Genomic DNA, 15,709 nt, shown 5'->3' with positions numbered 1-15,709 from the left:
CAAGAACAGCTCTTATCAGAACTACGGCTTGCCCAAGGTCACCCAGCCAGGTGCAAGTGGAGGAGTGGGGGAATCAAACCCGGTTCTCTCAGATTAGAGTCCGCGCACTTAATCACGACACCAAACTGGCTCACTGAAGTCTGCAACGTGAAAAACTGAAGTCTGCAACGTGAAAAAAGCAGTACAATTATTTCCCAGCAGGGGTGGGTCTCCGCATCTGCCCACCAGCACTGACCTACAGGCTGCTATGAACTTGATTCCAATCCGTTCCACTGTCACCCCAGCTGTGACGCAACCAACTAACAACCACAGGGTGGCAGGAACCCTGCATCATCAGAGAGAAAGCGCTTTATGGATTCCTTCCTCTTCTATACCTGTGCGTTGTGCTCTGGATTATATTTAAATTAATTAATCTATTTATTAATTTAATATCCCGCCCTCCCCGAAGGCTCAGGGCGGCTAACAAGGGCATAAGTGCCAGGTTAAAAAAATAAAACAATATAAAATTACAGTAATACAATATAATACAATCAGGGCTATTTTGGGGCAGGAACGCACAGGAATGGCGTTCCGGCTGGCTTCAGAGTTGACCACGCCCACTACAGCCAAAACCTCTGCATGCGTGGCTACAGAGGGAAGGCCTGGAGGGCCTGGAGGTCGGCTTGCCCGGGCTCCCAGGCAAGCCAAGGGAAGGCATGGGGTGTGTGGCCTAATATGCCAATAAGCTGTGCTGCCAGGGGTGTGGCCTATTATGCTAATTAGTTTCTGTTGTTGGGTGTGGCCTATTATGCTAATGAGTTTTTGCTGGGCTTTTTCTACAAAAAAAGCCCTGAATACAATTAATAAAATATCGGTGCTCCAGTAATCACTCCACTCATAAAACTAAGATGGTGTTCTGGAGATGTTCTAGTAGAACAGCAGCAATATATGTCCCCGCAGCCCTGTCATCCGCCAGGAACGTCTCGCACCCCCGATGACACCCGCTCAAGCGGTGGTAAAAGTGCGGCGATGGAAAGAGCGGTGGTGGAATAATGGTGGCGGCGGCTCCTACTCAAAAGCCTGGCGAGAGGCTCCGTCTTACAGGCCCTGCGGAACTGCACAAGGTCCCGCAGGGCCCGGATCTCTTCTGGGAGCTCGTTCCACCAGGTAGGAGCCGCCACCGAAAAGGCCCTGGCCCTGGTGACAGCCAGTTTGATGTTCCTGGGGCCTGGGATATCCAGGAGGTTTTGATTCCCCGACCGTAGTGCCCTTGGGGGGACATGCGGGGAAAGGCGGTCCCTTAGGTAGGCCGGACCCTGACCATAGAGGGCTTATAGGGGTTACCTGTTGAATAGCTCGGGGGATGATTCCTCGGTGCTCATAGTCCTGTGTTGTGCCCGTCATAGTGTAAGTCTTTCCAGCTCCTGTTTGCCCATAGCATATGATAGTACCTAGAAAAGTTTCCCAAACAAAGAAAGCCACAATGAATTTGAGTCATGTCTGGGACTGCCACCAAAAGGGGGCAGCTTGTCTCCCACGGGGCTAGGGGGTTAGTGACCTCACCGTTCCCGGCCAATCTGTGCTGTGCACAGCTACTTCTGTTGCAAGAGCAGTTTCCCCCCTCAATTTAGCCCAAGGGAGAACAATGTATATTTGAGCAGAAACTGGTGGTGCCACCCTTGGGCTAAATTCAAGGGGGAAGCTGCTTTTGCAACATAAGTAGCTGTGCACAGCACAGACTGGCCAGGAACTAGTGCAGTCACTAACTATTTCCCCTCACTCTCTGAAATAATGTCTCGTTATTATAAAAAAGTTATTTTGCTTTTTGTAAAAATACAGCATTACGTGCCTAGTTCCCTTCCTGAAGCACGAAGGGAAGGGCAAGAAAGTCTATTGAACCAGCATTCAACTCATTGGCCAACACTTCAGCCAAATAAGCTGCACTGCGAGCTACTGGGAAGGCAAGGGGATGCTGAGCTGAGCAGCTGGGGAGGAAACATGTGCACAGAGTTCAGATCTGTATGCATATCTGTGCTTACACCTCGGGGCCACTGCAAAGAAGGCCCTGCTGCATCCCATAACAGTATGCACTGAGTTCACACTACACAGGGCGGTGTAGCGGTTAAGAGCAGTGGATTCTAATCTGGAGAACTGGGTTTGATTCCCCAATCCTCCTCCCCATGAAGCCAGGTGGGTGACCTTGGGCCAGTCACAGTTCTCTCAGAATTCTCTCAGCCCCAACTGCCTCACAAAGTGCCTGTTGTGGGGAGAGGAATGGAAGCATATTGTAAGCCGCTTTGAGACACCTTCAGGCAGAGAAAAGCAGGGTATAAAAACCAACTCTTCTTCTCTTTCATTATGCTGTATTAGCAGATGGGGGGGCATTAAATCGCTGGGTAATATGTTGGCCGCTGTATGTGCCCTTCAACCTTACCCCAGTGCTGACAGAAATGCCCAGAAAAGGCAGATGACCGTGGGGACCAGATACAGGTTCTCACAGATAAGGCTGTTACAAAGGGGAGAGCGAATCAAGAAGTGGCTAGATGAATGCTAGCAGAGAGCAGGAATAAATGGACAGTTCTTGCAATGGACGAAAGCAAGCAGCGCAATCACACAAGGATCGGTACTGGAGCCGGTGCTACTATAAAGGTAAAGGTCTCCCTTGCTCAAAAGCCAGTCGAATCCGACTCTAGGGTTGCGGTGCTCATCTCCGTTTCAAAGCCGAAGAACCAGCGCTGTCCGAAGACGTTTCCGTGGTCATGTGGCCGGCATGACGAAACACCAAGGCGCACGGAATGCTGTTCCCTTCCCACCGAAGTGGTCCCTATTTATCTACTTGCAATTTCTTGCTTTCGAACTGCTAGGTTGGCAGGAGCTGGAACTAGAGACGGGAGCTCACTCCGTCATGCGGCACACTTGGGTCTTGAACTGCTGAACTACTGACCTTCCCCAGCCTGCAGTTCAGCGTCTTAACCACTTGAGCCACCGTTTGTAAATCATCTGGATTTTGGCGTAAGCCGTGTAGCAGCCAACTTTGCAGATGACACAAAATTTTGCAGGTTGGTGAAAATCAAGGAGGATCCCTCTAAACTGGGCGAGCGGGCCACAAGGTGGCGAATGAAGTTCAGTGCTGGGAACTACAAGGTGATGAACACTGGAACAACAACAAAAAAATCCTAACCTCAAATATATGCTGTAGGGTTCTGCACCGGTTGAGACCAAGAAGGAAAGAGATCCTGGGGCTGTGATGTGAAAATGCTGACTCCGCATGCGGCAGCAATGAAGAAGGCGGACTCCGCGCTGGGGATGGAGTATGTGGACAGGAGGGCCTCCGCAAATCGGCTGAGGGCGCAACAACGGGGCAGTGAAGTTAATATACGTAAGTGCAAAGTGATGCACGCTGGAACAAGAAATCCTAAGTTAAAGTACACACTAATGTACTCTGAACTGGCTGAGACTGCGGTCGAATCTGCATTTGCATTTTTAAATCAGTTTCATGCTGCTGTGACGTCGTCTTTCTCTATGCTTGTTTGAATGTTGTTTGGAGGAGATTCTTTTAAAGCAGTGTGGAGGTGCAATGACAGCGGAGCCGCCTCTCTAAAGGACGACAAACATATGTGGATGTGCAAAAGTATGCTAGCACTGTTGAGGTGTGAAAACGACACCAAATGTAGACAGCTTTTTTTGAAGACGGAGTCAAAAGGCTGGGACACCGGTGGGAAAGACAAATGCAGATTCAGCCTGAGAGGGAGAGAGACCTTGGGGTCACAGCCGATAGCTCAACGAAAATGTCAACCCAGTGTGCCACAGCGGTGAAAAAGGCAAACTCTATGCTTGGGATTTTTAGAAAAGGGACTGAAAAATGAAACAGCCAATATTATAATGCCCCTGGACAGATCTATGGTGCAGCCTCATTTGGAACAGCGTGTGCAGTTCTGGTCGCCGTATCTCCAAAAGGACACTGCAGAGCTGGGAAAAGTACGTGGCCCCAGACGGAAGGAGACACCTCAGAGGTGACAGAGACTTGGGGCTTGCCAGTGCTAGATTGTCTCTCTTCACGGGAAGGATAGGAAGAGAAGGACTGGTGCACAAGGGGGATTAGGCAAACAGAGCTATATTCCCTAGGGAACAAGGTCCATTTCGAAGTGTCCACTTGGTACAGAACGTCTCGAAAGATTCCTCCTTGATGGCTGCCGTTACCATGCAGAGCTAACAACAGGCACATAGCTTGCACGAAGACTCAACGTAATGGATGACTGATCGAAAGTTGTAACTTTAAGAGTAAAGAGCGTACCCTGGAACAACAGCACTCAGGGTACATTACACAAGGGACAGAGGAATGTGAGTTTACACTTTCACTCTGTAACCTTGCTCAGTCCATTGCTGTGCAGGTTATGTGTGGGGATATTTCCTTTTGAATGATGGAATCCCCCCCCCCCAATAACCATGATACGCTCCATTTGAACATGTCGATAAAAGGCCACCGTGGTCGGCGAAGAGACTGCGAGATCTCCAGAAGTGCTCAAGTGTGGGAAGATGTTCTCACAAAGGCTGCTCGGAGCAAAAGCGGGGGGGGCGCAGGTGCCAGACAGAGCTTGTAAAAAGCACCGTGGATGGTGTAACAAACTTACTGACCAGCTGGTGGCAGGGGAGAGTGAGGACGCCCCCTGGGAGTCGGATTGTCTCAGGAGGGCAGCAGGCTGCTGGGCCCACGACCGCTGCTAAGCGTCCCTACCTCTCGGAGTGGCCAAAGCGGAACAGCGCCTGCAGGCCAGTGGGACATTCTGCAACATCGAGGGATTAAAATGTAGGATTCGTGGCCAGAGGACGTAGCGATGCCCACAAGCACAGACTGTTCTAAGAGAGGATTAGACAGACTCACGGGGGATAGGTTCATCAAGGGCTACTAGGAGCAGTGACTAAAGGGAACCTCCATTAAGAGAGGCAGCAAACCTCTGAACCCCAATGCTAAGCGGCAGGGCTTTTTTTGTAGCAGGGACTCCTTTGCATGTTAGGCCACACTCCCCTAATGTAGCCAATCCTAATGAGTGCCTGCTGTTGGGTGTGGCCTATTATGCTAATGAGTTCCTGCTGTTGGGTGTGGCCTATTATGCTAATGAGTTCCTGCTGTTGGGTGTGGCCTATTATGCTAATGAGTTCCTGCTGTTGGGTGTGGCCTATTATGCTAATGAGTTCCTGCTGGGCGAGGCCAACTTGGGAGCCAGCCGGAACTCCGTTCCTGTGCGTTCCTGCCCAAAAATAGCCCTGCTAAGCGGCAACATTAAGGGAAGGCCTCCATGTCCTGTTTGTTGGCCCGCCATTGCAACTGGTGGTCCACCACGTGAGACAGGATGCTGGACTAGAAGGGCCACTGTTCTGATCCTGCAGGTCCCTTCTGATGTTCTTTAAAATGTACCATTATATCCATTGAGAGCTTGGGAGACCAGGTCTCTGGCTACCGTGTCGTAAACCAGCTCTTGTGCCGCGTGGTGAAGGATGCCATCCAGTTTAAAAGACCAGTCTGTCTGTTTGTTGTTGACGACCCCCTTTGAACGGTCTCTCTCAATGTAGAAATTGATCGTCTGGGAAAGGAGAAAGAGGCAACCTGGTTATTGGCTAGCCTAAAAATACAAAACAGGAGAATGTAAGAAATGGTTTGCTCTACTGGAGAAGAAATGAGGTACCATCTAGAGAAGAAATCATAAACAAATTGCTTGAGACTGCAGGAATGATCAATCAACTTTATTGCTGAGAGGACAAACTGAAGCAAGTTTTGAAAATACACGGTCAAGATTTTACAAATGGATTGAAGACGACAATCAATAAAATGTACTGACATACAACCCACCTAGAAGGAGCAAAAACCGTTCTTTTAATTCTATGCAAAAGACGTATACAAAATACAAGGTGGAACGTAGAAAATAAATAACTAAATATTGTATGGGATACCCAAACAGACAATTTAATGATGTAACGGTAACCCCCCAATTATGTATACATGTTTGTTTGTGTTATGTTTGTCTTTTACAAAATAAAAACAACTCTATGAAGAAATGGTTTGCTCACTGAGAACAGCAGTGTTCCCTCTAAGCTGTGGAGTCTTGTGAGCAAAAATTCTACTTTGTGAGCTACTGGCATTAAAGCTGTGAGCCAGCGATTGGGCTGCTGCATAAATTAGTTTGCTCTGGAGCCATCCTTCCTCAGCGGAGACAAAAATGTGTGAGCCGGAGGCTAAAAAAATGTGAGCTAGCTCACACTAACTCAGCTTAGAGGGAACACTGCTCCTGGCCTCGATTCAGACCCAGATCAGAAATCCCAGTTTGGTGCTAACAAACCGTAGTTGGTCTATCTGCATTCAGACCTCACAGACAGAATCATAGAATCACACAGAGTTGGAAGGGGCCAACCAGGCCATCTAGTCTAACCCCCTGCTCAATGCAGGATCAGGCTAGAGTCTCTGTTCTCAAAAGTGGGCAGTGCAGTGTCTCTGCAAGCTCACACAGCACAGCACAAAAACAACAGCCCTTCTTTGCTGGTTGTACCCAGCATCTAGGACTCAAGAGGCATCCTGCCCCTGTACATGGAGCTAAAGATAACAATACAGGGGTTGCAGTATCAAAAACTAATAACAACAGAAATACTGCAATTGTGCATACATATATTCATATTTTTTTAATAATCCTATGAGAATTCAAAAACATATAAATTCAGTATAACATTAATTTCATGTCTTTACAGATAATAACAAATGATGAAATGATGGACGAAACTCTCCGGAATAGCTTCCGTTTCGTGAGCCTTCTTCTTACATCAATCAGCCTATTAAATACATTTTACAGTCAATGTTCCATCAAGGAATACACCAAACCTCAATTTCAAAATGTTACCACCACTTCATACATACAATTGTTGTAAAAGATTTATTGGTAAACATGTAATGAGAAAATGGTAAAAATTTATTGTAGAAAGTCTATGAAGTGAAGAAGACAACTGATCGTATGTATGAAGTGGTGGTAACATTTTGAAATGTAAAATGCATTTAATAGGCTGATTGATGTAAGAAGAAGGCTCACGAAACGGAAGCTATTCCGGAGAGTTTCGTCCATCATTTCATCATTTGTTATTATCTGTAAAGACATGAAATTAATGTTATACTGAATGTATATGTTTTTGCCTGTACACGGAGCTTCCACGTGGATATCATGGCAAACAGCTGCCACCACTTCCTGTCGAAATTAATTCCATACTTCAACTATGTTTCTTTTCAGAACTACAGCCAATCTGCTTTGCTGGGCAACCCGGGAGGCAGACAAATGTGCTTCTCTCCACACTACTTACAAGCAGTGTTCCCTCTAAGCTGAGTTAGTGTGAGCACAAAGAGCACTGCTCTTTGCCTAAGGACAATTCTGCTGAGGACACTTTGGCTAAACAATCATAGGAAGGCACTTTCTGGACCGGAAATCATTACCAGTGAAACACTACTTGGCATGTGATTGCATCTTTGGAGGCCTCATTTGTACTTTTATTCTGTGCCTAGTGGTTTCATTTTGGAACAATTTTCATCTGCGGCCCCCAGCCACAGAGGCAGGGCTGGGGTTGAAAATGGCCCGTGGAACCGCCCGCCACTGCAGCAGCCGGCGCCCCCGGCCTCAGCCCACCGCCCAAGACCACCACCCGTTGGGGGCTGCTGCTTTTCCCGCTCCCGGGAAGCAGGGGGGCTTTTGGCAGGGGGCACCGGGCACTCTAGGCGAATGCCTAGTTCGCCTAGTGAGCAAGCCGGCCCTGGGGGGACGGACCGATCTGTTGATAGGTAATTGATGGGGGGGGGGGGGGGGGGGGGAGAACCACGGGCAAAAAAAGACACGCGGCGGCGGGATCACATAGGTCCCCTGAGCCCCCGCGCACTTCCTCCCTGGCATGATCAGATGCTGGGGGGAAGCCACTGAAGAGGGAGGGAGGCAGCCAAACTGCGCATGTGTGCGCATGCGCAGTTCGGTCGGGAGGCTGGATTGCTGCGGAGGACGAGCGCACCAGCGATCCCATAGCTTTGCTGTGGTGCTCCAGGTAAGTTCTAATCTGTAGGAGGTCCTTTTTTACAGCGGGTTTTCCGGGTGTAGGGACGGATCGGGGACGGGTGCGTGCCGCTTCCCAGATGTTGCAGTGAGATTGCGCCCATTTGCTGCGCCCCCAATCCGTCCCTCTTCCGGGCCAAAATCTCCCGTGTGACCGGGGCCATATATTTAGCTTTTATTGTTGGCCCTCTTTTCTATTTGACTAACCTTTTCAGGTTCTGGCTACATGGGACTGTAGCACACAAAATAAATGAAAACTGTCATGTCTGCTGACCGCCACCAGGGGCCAACGAATACTCCTGAGCTCTATACAAACAATAGGGACTAGGCTCCTAGTCTCTTCACTTGGGAACCAATAGGACCGTGGCGGGAGATTTGAACCCACCAACGGGACCTAGGGGGGTGTCCCTCAGGTGTGTATACAGTTGGCCATCCGGCCAGTATTCTGTGTTCTTGTTGTGTACCAGTAAACCATGCTGATCACTGCATCCGTCTCTGTGGTTTCTACATACGTCTAACCCACTACACTTCAAAAACCTTGCACCTCTGCCTTCACTACATAAAACTGATGGCAATCTTAAGCAGGTCTACTCAGAGTCCCACTCAAGTCTATTCAATGGGCCTTACTCCCCAGGAAAGTGCTCTGAGGATGGCCCTGTGCTTCCCTATGTCCACACTGGTCACAGCCACCGTGAAAATGCATTTGTCAGTGCCGTCCAAGGAAAAAGACCCTCTGCTCTTTTTTTTACCGTCTCTTACCTGATTGTCCGCCCCAAGCTTGATCATATCTTGTGAGAAGTCAGCCGATGGCCTGAGTCGTGCAAATGCGTTCACCCTTTTCATGGAGGCACACATCGTGTCAAAGGCTGGAACGGGCAAACGGGAAAGGAAAGTCAAAGTTTTGCTTTTCCTAAGGGCCGATTCATCCCAAAGCTTAAAGCTACAGCTGGCAACAACGAAGTGAACGGTATTTATGACAAAACTTGCCGTTGCTTTCAGATCAGAAGCGATCACCTACCCCATGACACACTGACACACACAAAGGTGCAATTCTGGGTCTATTTACATGGGACTAAGTTTCTGTGTAATTCCTTGGTAGAAAAGAACACACAGCACGATCTTACGTTCTACAGAGGGTGGCTAGCAGTCTCCTGGGATTACAACTGATATCCAGGCAACAGAGATCAGGTCCCCTGGAGAAAACAGCCAGTGCGCGTTCCCACCTCCTTGCCGTCTAAGGAGAACAAAGGCCACGGGAAGAGAGCTGTAAACTCGAATCCTCGCGCCTCTGTGTGCTGGAAATGACTGTTAATCAGCCAGTCACAGGGATGCTGTGGCAGGGCTCTTTTTGTAGCAGGAACTCCTTTGCATATTAGGCCACACACCCCTAATGTAGCCAATCCTCCAAGAGCTTACAGAGCTCTTCTTACAGGGGCTACTGTAAGCTCTTGGAGGATTGGCTACATTAGGGGTGTGTCGCTTAATATGCAAATGAGTACCTTCTACAAAAAGACTTCAATTCCCAGGGACCACTGCTCTTAAAGATATATGGCAGTTCTACTTAACTACAGTTAAAGGCTGGCTGGGGGCAGCACAGGTGTTATAGCTCACTGCGGTTCATCCCCTACTCAGACGCCACCCCCACCAGTGTTCCCTCTAAACTGAGTTAGTGCGAGCCAGCTCACAGTTTTTTAGCCTCCAGCTCACACATTTTTGTCTTAGCTCAGAAAGGATGGCTCCAGAGCAAACTAATTGATGCCGCAGCCAAATCGCTCGCTCACAACTTTAAAGCCAGTAGCTCACAAAGAAGAATTTTTGCTCACAAGACTCCATAGCTTAGAGGGAACATTGACCCCCACCCCCAAATCTCCAGGAATTTCCCAACCTGGAGCAGGCCCCCTCATAAAACATCACACATGAACGCTACCGCTTCTGCTGCATAAGCCTACCCTCAAAGTGCACGCTGGTTTGGCCGTCATGGATTCACTACACATCCCAGGAAAGGTAAGTGGGGTAGGAAGGGGGAGGAGTGGTTCCCAAGAGACTCTCCAGATATTTACCCCCAATTACAGTTCTCAGAGTCCCTCAGGAAAGGACAGCCAAACAAATGGCACCCAACAATGTGTAAATTAATGCTTCACCAATTTACCAGAACACAAGCTGGGGAGCAAGGCTCGACGGCCTTGAACAGGGGCTTGCCCAAGTGACAGAGGTGGCTAAGCCTATCAGAACTACGAGCCATTAGTAAAGGTAAAGGTTTTCCTGACTCGAGAGCTAGTCGAATCCGACTCTTGGGGGCGGTGCTCATCTCCGTTTCCAAGCCGAAGAGCCAGCGCTGTCCGAAGACTTCTCCGTGGTCATGTGGCTGGCACAACTAGACGCCAAGGCGCACAGAACGCTGTTACCTTCCCACCGAAGCGGTAGCTATTTAGCTACTGGCGATTTCTTGCTTTCGAACGGCTAGGCTGGCAGGAGCTGGGGCCAGAGACAGGAGTTCACTCCATCACGCGGCACGAGGGTCTCGAACCACCGAACTACTAGCCTTCTGGTCTGCAGCTCAGCGCCTTAACCTCTGCGCCACCGCAGCCATTATGATGGCTAAAAAATGGAGCCTCCCTGCTCAGGAACAGCCTACCCCTATTTGTTAATTTCATTTGTACTCTTTTCTCCTGAATGGGATAAGAACATCAGGGAAGCCAATGCTGGATCAGGCCAATGGGCCATCCAGTCCAACACTCCATGTCACACAGTGGCCACAAATACCAGGGTCCACCAGGAGGTCCATCAGTGGGGCCAGGACACTAGAAGCCCCTCCCACTGTTGCCCCCCCAAGCCCCCTAAAGCGGCCTGCACTGTTCTCTCCTCCTCGGTTTTAACCCCACAACAACCACCCTGTGAGGTAGGCCATGCTGATAGCGTGTGACCGGCCAAAGAGCTCCCAGTGAACTTTTGCGGTTGGTACAAGTGGGGATGATTCGAGCCCAGGCCTCACCAAGACTAATCTGCCACACTGACTCTCCACCACCAGCAGACTGACTGCCAGACGCTTCCCTCCCTGGCCCGCCGCCTAAAAAAGGACCAACAGGCTAGACAAGCGTTTGCGCTTATCCAGCGGGCTTCTTCTTGCGGGCTTAACAGGTAAATGACAGCTGGGCTGATCGAGGACGGTGAACGGGCTTCGTCCTTCCGTCGGCGGGCACTAACCGCGGCCTCCTTCGATTCCCACCGCGGTGCTTGTGGGACGGCGGCGCGGTGGGCAATGAAGGCGAGCGACGGCGGTCGCCCCGGCGACGGGCCCTTCCGGCGCGCCGGTTGCCACGGCGACCGCCGCTTCCGGCACACGCCGGAAGTCCCCGGGGCATCGCCGCGGTACGGTGGCCGCGCGGAGCCAGGCGGCGCCCGACGCGGTGCTGGTGCTGCGGCGAGGCGAGAGGGTCAGACCCGGCCGGCCCGGGCGGGCGACGCGAGGCCGGCAAGATGCTGGAAGCGGCCGGGCCGGACCCGGAGCTCGACCCGGAGGACCTGGTGCACTTCTCGGTGGGGGACCTGCCCAGCCGGGGCTACGGGGTGATGGGCGAGATCCGGCGGCAGGGCAAGCTCTGCGACGTCACCCTCAAGGTAGCGCCCCCGCCCCGGGAAAGAGGGAGGGCGGCGGGTGGCCGGACAGACCCCGCAATCGCGGGCTGCGCGCGCGCGTGCACACCTTGGAATCCACATTGCACTTGCGTGCAAAGGGGGGAACGTTGCAAGCAGTTTGGTCGGGCAGGCTTTGTGTGGACTAGGGGAAGGTGCCTACCAATGTTCCCTCTACTCGTTATGCAGACTGGATACATCTTTAAAAAATTTTTTATGGCTTGAGCATTCTCAAATATATATATATATATGTATGGATACTTTTAAGGTCCTTCTAAAAAATATCTGGATTTATTATACGGTATATTATAGGTTACTACTCTAGTAGAACAAGTGGAAAATAACAAGAAAGTGACAAGGTAATAAGATGCTCCTGCTGACAAGTTGATAGAGGGCATTGTGTTAAAATGGATTTGCACTTACAGGCTGTATTAATGTTTAAATAGTAATCTTGTTTATGTATACTTGACTTATCTTTTAATAAAATCGTTTTTAAAAAAAAGTCTTGCGAGCAAAAATTCTATATTGGCATTAATTCTACTGGCATTAAAGCTGTGAGCGAGCGATTTGGCTGCTGCATCAATTAGTTTGCTTCGGAGCCCCTCCTTCCTGAGCTAAGAGAAAAGTGTGTGAGCTGGAGGCTAAAAAACTGAGCTAGCTCACACTCACTCAGCTTAGAGGGAACACTGGTGCCTACAAATGCGACCAGAGAGTGTCAGGCTTGTCCCCTTAGTGCATCTAAAGCCGTTTTAAATGAAGCCTTCTAGATGCAATGGCACTTGCAGCCATGAGAACGGCACACCTGTTCCACAGGCCTTGTGTCGTAGGGGAAGGGACAGAACAGATGCGGCCTGGGAGTGTGGTGTTTGGTCCCCTGGTGCATATCAAGCTGTTTTAAATAAACGAGCCAGTAAAGTCTTTTAAAATGAAACTGCACTTCCGTGCAAGGGGATGGTATGCCGTGGCAAGCGGTTTTGTGGGACGGGCTTTGTGGACGAGGGGAAGGTGCATAATTGATGCCACCAGAGAGTGTGGGCATTGTCCCCTAGTTCATCTAAAGCCATTTTTTTAAAAAGCGTTTGGAATAAAATTGCACTTGCATGTAAAGGGAATGGGACGCCGTTGCAAGCTGTTTTGTTAGGCAGTCTTTGAGGGGAAGGTGCCTACAGATGCGACCAGAGAGTGTCGGTTTTGTCCCCTGGTGCATCTAAAGCTGTTTTAAATAAATGAACCAGTAAAGCCTTTTAAATAGAATTGCACTTGCACGCAAAGGGGGATGGCACCCCGTTGGGAACAATTTGGTTTGACAGGCTTTGTGGACTAAGGGAAGGTACATATAGATGCAACCAGAGAGTGTGGGGTTTGTCCCCTTAGTGCATATAAAGCCATTTTTTAAAAAACCTTTAAAATAAAATTGCACTTGCATGCAAGGGGACGGCACGCTGTTACAAGTGATTTGGTTTGACAGGCGTTGTGTACGAGGGGAAGGTACCAATAAATGCAACCAGAGAGTGTGGAGATTGTCCCCTAGTGGATATAAAGCCATTTTTAAAAAGCCTTTTAAATAAAATTGCATTTGCATACAAGAGCAGTTTTGTTGGACAGGCATTGTGTACGAGGGGAAGATATAGATGCAACCAGAGAGTGTGGGGATTGTCCCTTAGTGCATATAAAGCTGTTTTAAGTAAGTAAACCAATAACGCTTTTAAAATAAAATTGGACTTGTATGCAAGGGGATGGCATGCCCTTACAAGCAATTTGGTTTGACAGGCTTTGTGGACTAAGGGAAGGTACGGATAGATGCAACCTGAGAGTGTGGGGCATATCCCCTGGTGCATATCAAGCCGTTTTAAATAAATAAACCCATGAAGCCTTTTAAATAAAATTGCCATTGCATGCTAGGGGACGGCACGCCGTTGCAAGCAGTTTTGTTGGACAGGCTTTGTGGACTAGGGGAAGGTGCATATAGATGCAACCAGAGATTGTGGGGTTTGTCCCCTGGTGCATCTAGAGCCGTTTTAAATAAATAAAGCCTTTTAAATGAAATTGTCCTTGCAGGCAAGGGGACAGCACGCCTTTTTGACGGGCTTTGTGTAGTAGCGGAAGGTATGTCTAGATGCAACTAGAGAGTGTGGGGTTTGTCCCCCTAGTGCATATAAAAGCATTTTAAATAAATAAACGAATAAGTGGATGGCACGCCGTTACAAACAATTTCATTGGACTTGCTTTGTGTATGATGGGAAGGTACATATAGATCACACCAGAGAGTGTGGGGTTTGTCCCGTAGTGCATCTAAAGCTGTAAAGCCTTTTAAAATAAAATTGCACATGCAGACAATGGGATGGCACGCCGTTACAAGCAATGTTCCCTCTAAGCTGTGGAGTTTTGTGAGCAAAAATTCTACTTTGTGAGCTACTGGCATTAAAGTTGTGAGCAAGTGATTTGGCTACTGTATGAATTAGTTTGCTCTGGAGCCATCCTTCCTGAGCGAACGCAAAAATGTGTGAGCCAGAGGCTAAAAAACTGTGAGCTATCTTACACTAACTCAGCTTAGAGGGAACACTGGTTACAAGCAGTTTTGCTGGACGGGCTTTGCGTAGTAGGGGAAGTTACCTATAGATGCAACCAGAGAGTGCAGGGTTTGTCCTATGAGCACCGCAACCCTAGAGTCGGATTCGACTGGCTTTCAAGCAAGGGAACCTTTACCTTTACATATAAGGCCGTTTAAAATAATTAAACAAAGAACGCTTTTAAAATAAAATTTCACTTGTAACAGGGCATGCCGTCCTCTTGTAAACAAGTGAAATTTATTCAAAAGTCTTTATATACCCAGGGGAGGTGGGTGTGTGTACTCAACCAAAGGTTACCGCGTTGTGGTGCATGTTTTTTGGAATATTGGTACTTTGATTAAAGTTTCTGGTTATACTTTGAACCTTTTCTGTAATTGACAGTTGTACCTCTTTCTGTAAATCCCCCCCCCCACAACCTTTTTGGGTACAGATCAAGATGGGTGGCCGTGTCTGTCTGTAACAGCAGAAAAGAGCACCTTAAAGGCTAACAAAACCTGTGGCAGGGTAGAAACTTCTTTGTTCTGGTTTATTCTCCTCTGTTCTGGGTTGGCATTTTCTCCCCTTCTCTGTTGCTGTTGTTTGTTTTTGCTGGGCAAAACCCCACCACAAAATCCAGCGGCGCATGAAAGGCCTGACGGCATTCCGAGCTGTTGTGAGTCTCAGCCAGTTTGTTAAAACTGAAATGTGAAGGGGGGGGGCTTTGCAGTGGAGATTACAGTTTTCCCTTCCCCTCTCCGGGCGAAGGGACCTTGGGCTCTTCTTGAAATTTCATGCTCCGAAAATTTTGCTGGTTTCTAAGGTGTGCTTCTGGACTTGAATCTCGCTGTAGATCTGCAGAAGCTCATATTGGAACAAGAAGGGGTCTCTTGGCAGCAGTGTTTCCCTTCTAAGATGAGTTAGTGTGAGCTACTTGACAGTTTTTTAGCCTCCAGCTTATACATTTTTGTCTTAGCTCAGGAAGGATGGCTCCAGAGCAAACTAATTTATGCAGCGGCCAAACCGCTCACTCACAACTTTAACGCCAGTCGCTCACAAAGTGGAATTTTTATTCACAAGACTCCACAGCTTAGAGGGAGCGTTCCTTCCTTCCTTTCTTCCTTCCAGTGTTCCCTCTAAGCTGAGTTAGTGTGAGCTAGCTCACATTTTTTTAGCCTCCGGCTCACATATTTTTTATCTCAGCTTGGGAAGGAGGGCTCCAGAGCAAACTAATTCATGCAGTAGCCAAATCACTGGCTCACAACTTGAATGCCAGTAGCTCACGAAGTAGAATTTTTGCTCACAAGACTCCACAGCTTAGAGGGAGCCTTCCTTCCTTCCTTCCTTCCTTCCTTCCTTCCTTCCTTCCTTCCTTCCTTCCTGTGTTCCCTCTAAGCCAAGTTAGTGTGAGCTAGCTGTCTTTTAGCCTCCGGCTCGCACATTTTTGTCTCGGCTCAGGAAGGATGGGGCCCCAGCGCA

At 48.9% G+C, this 15,709-nt stretch overlaps 2 protein-coding genes across 3 annotated transcripts in view; one reads left to right on the top strand and one right to left on the bottom strand.

Annotated features, from left to right (window-relative positions):
• The window catches only part of KIF9 (kinesin family member 9), a 62,066-nt gene extending 50,653 nt beyond the window's left edge, over positions 1-11,413 (bottom strand). Inside the window, exons 1-4 of the mRNA XM_015422343.1 lie at positions 11,278-11,413; positions 8,811-8,917; positions 5,396-5,561; positions 1,324-1,430 (exon numbers count right to left, since the gene is read on the bottom strand). Of these exons, the coding sequence (XP_015277829.1) occupies positions 1,324-1,430; positions 5,396-5,561; positions 8,811-8,917; positions 11,278-11,413 (516 nt within the window). The remainder of the gene's footprint in view (positions 1-1,323; positions 1,431-5,395; positions 5,562-8,810; positions 8,918-11,277) is intronic.
• A 35-nt stretch (positions 11,414-11,448) lies between these two features.
• Positions 11,449-15,709, top strand: part of KLHL18 (kelch like family member 18) — a 75,649-nt gene continuing 71,388 nt past the window's right edge. For both annotated transcript variants that reach the window (XM_015422350.1, XM_015422348.1), the window contains exon 1: positions 11,449-11,669. In XM_015422350.1, coding sequence (XP_015277836.1) covers positions 11,529-11,669 — 141 coding nt within the window. In that variant the 5' untranslated portion in view covers positions 11,449-11,528. The remainder of the gene's footprint in view (positions 11,670-15,709) is intronic.

Source organism: Gekko japonicus, unplaced genomic scaffold, assembly GCF_001447785.1.
Source record: "Gekko japonicus isolate JY-2015 unplaced genomic scaffold, Gekko_japonicus_V1.1 scaffold915, whole genome shotgun sequence".
Classification (NCBI taxonomy): domain Eukaryota; kingdom Metazoa; phylum Chordata; class Lepidosauria; order Squamata; family Gekkonidae; genus Gekko; species Gekko japonicus.
Note: the sequence above shows the minus strand (reverse complement) of the source record. Positions and strands in the feature narration are given on the sequence as shown.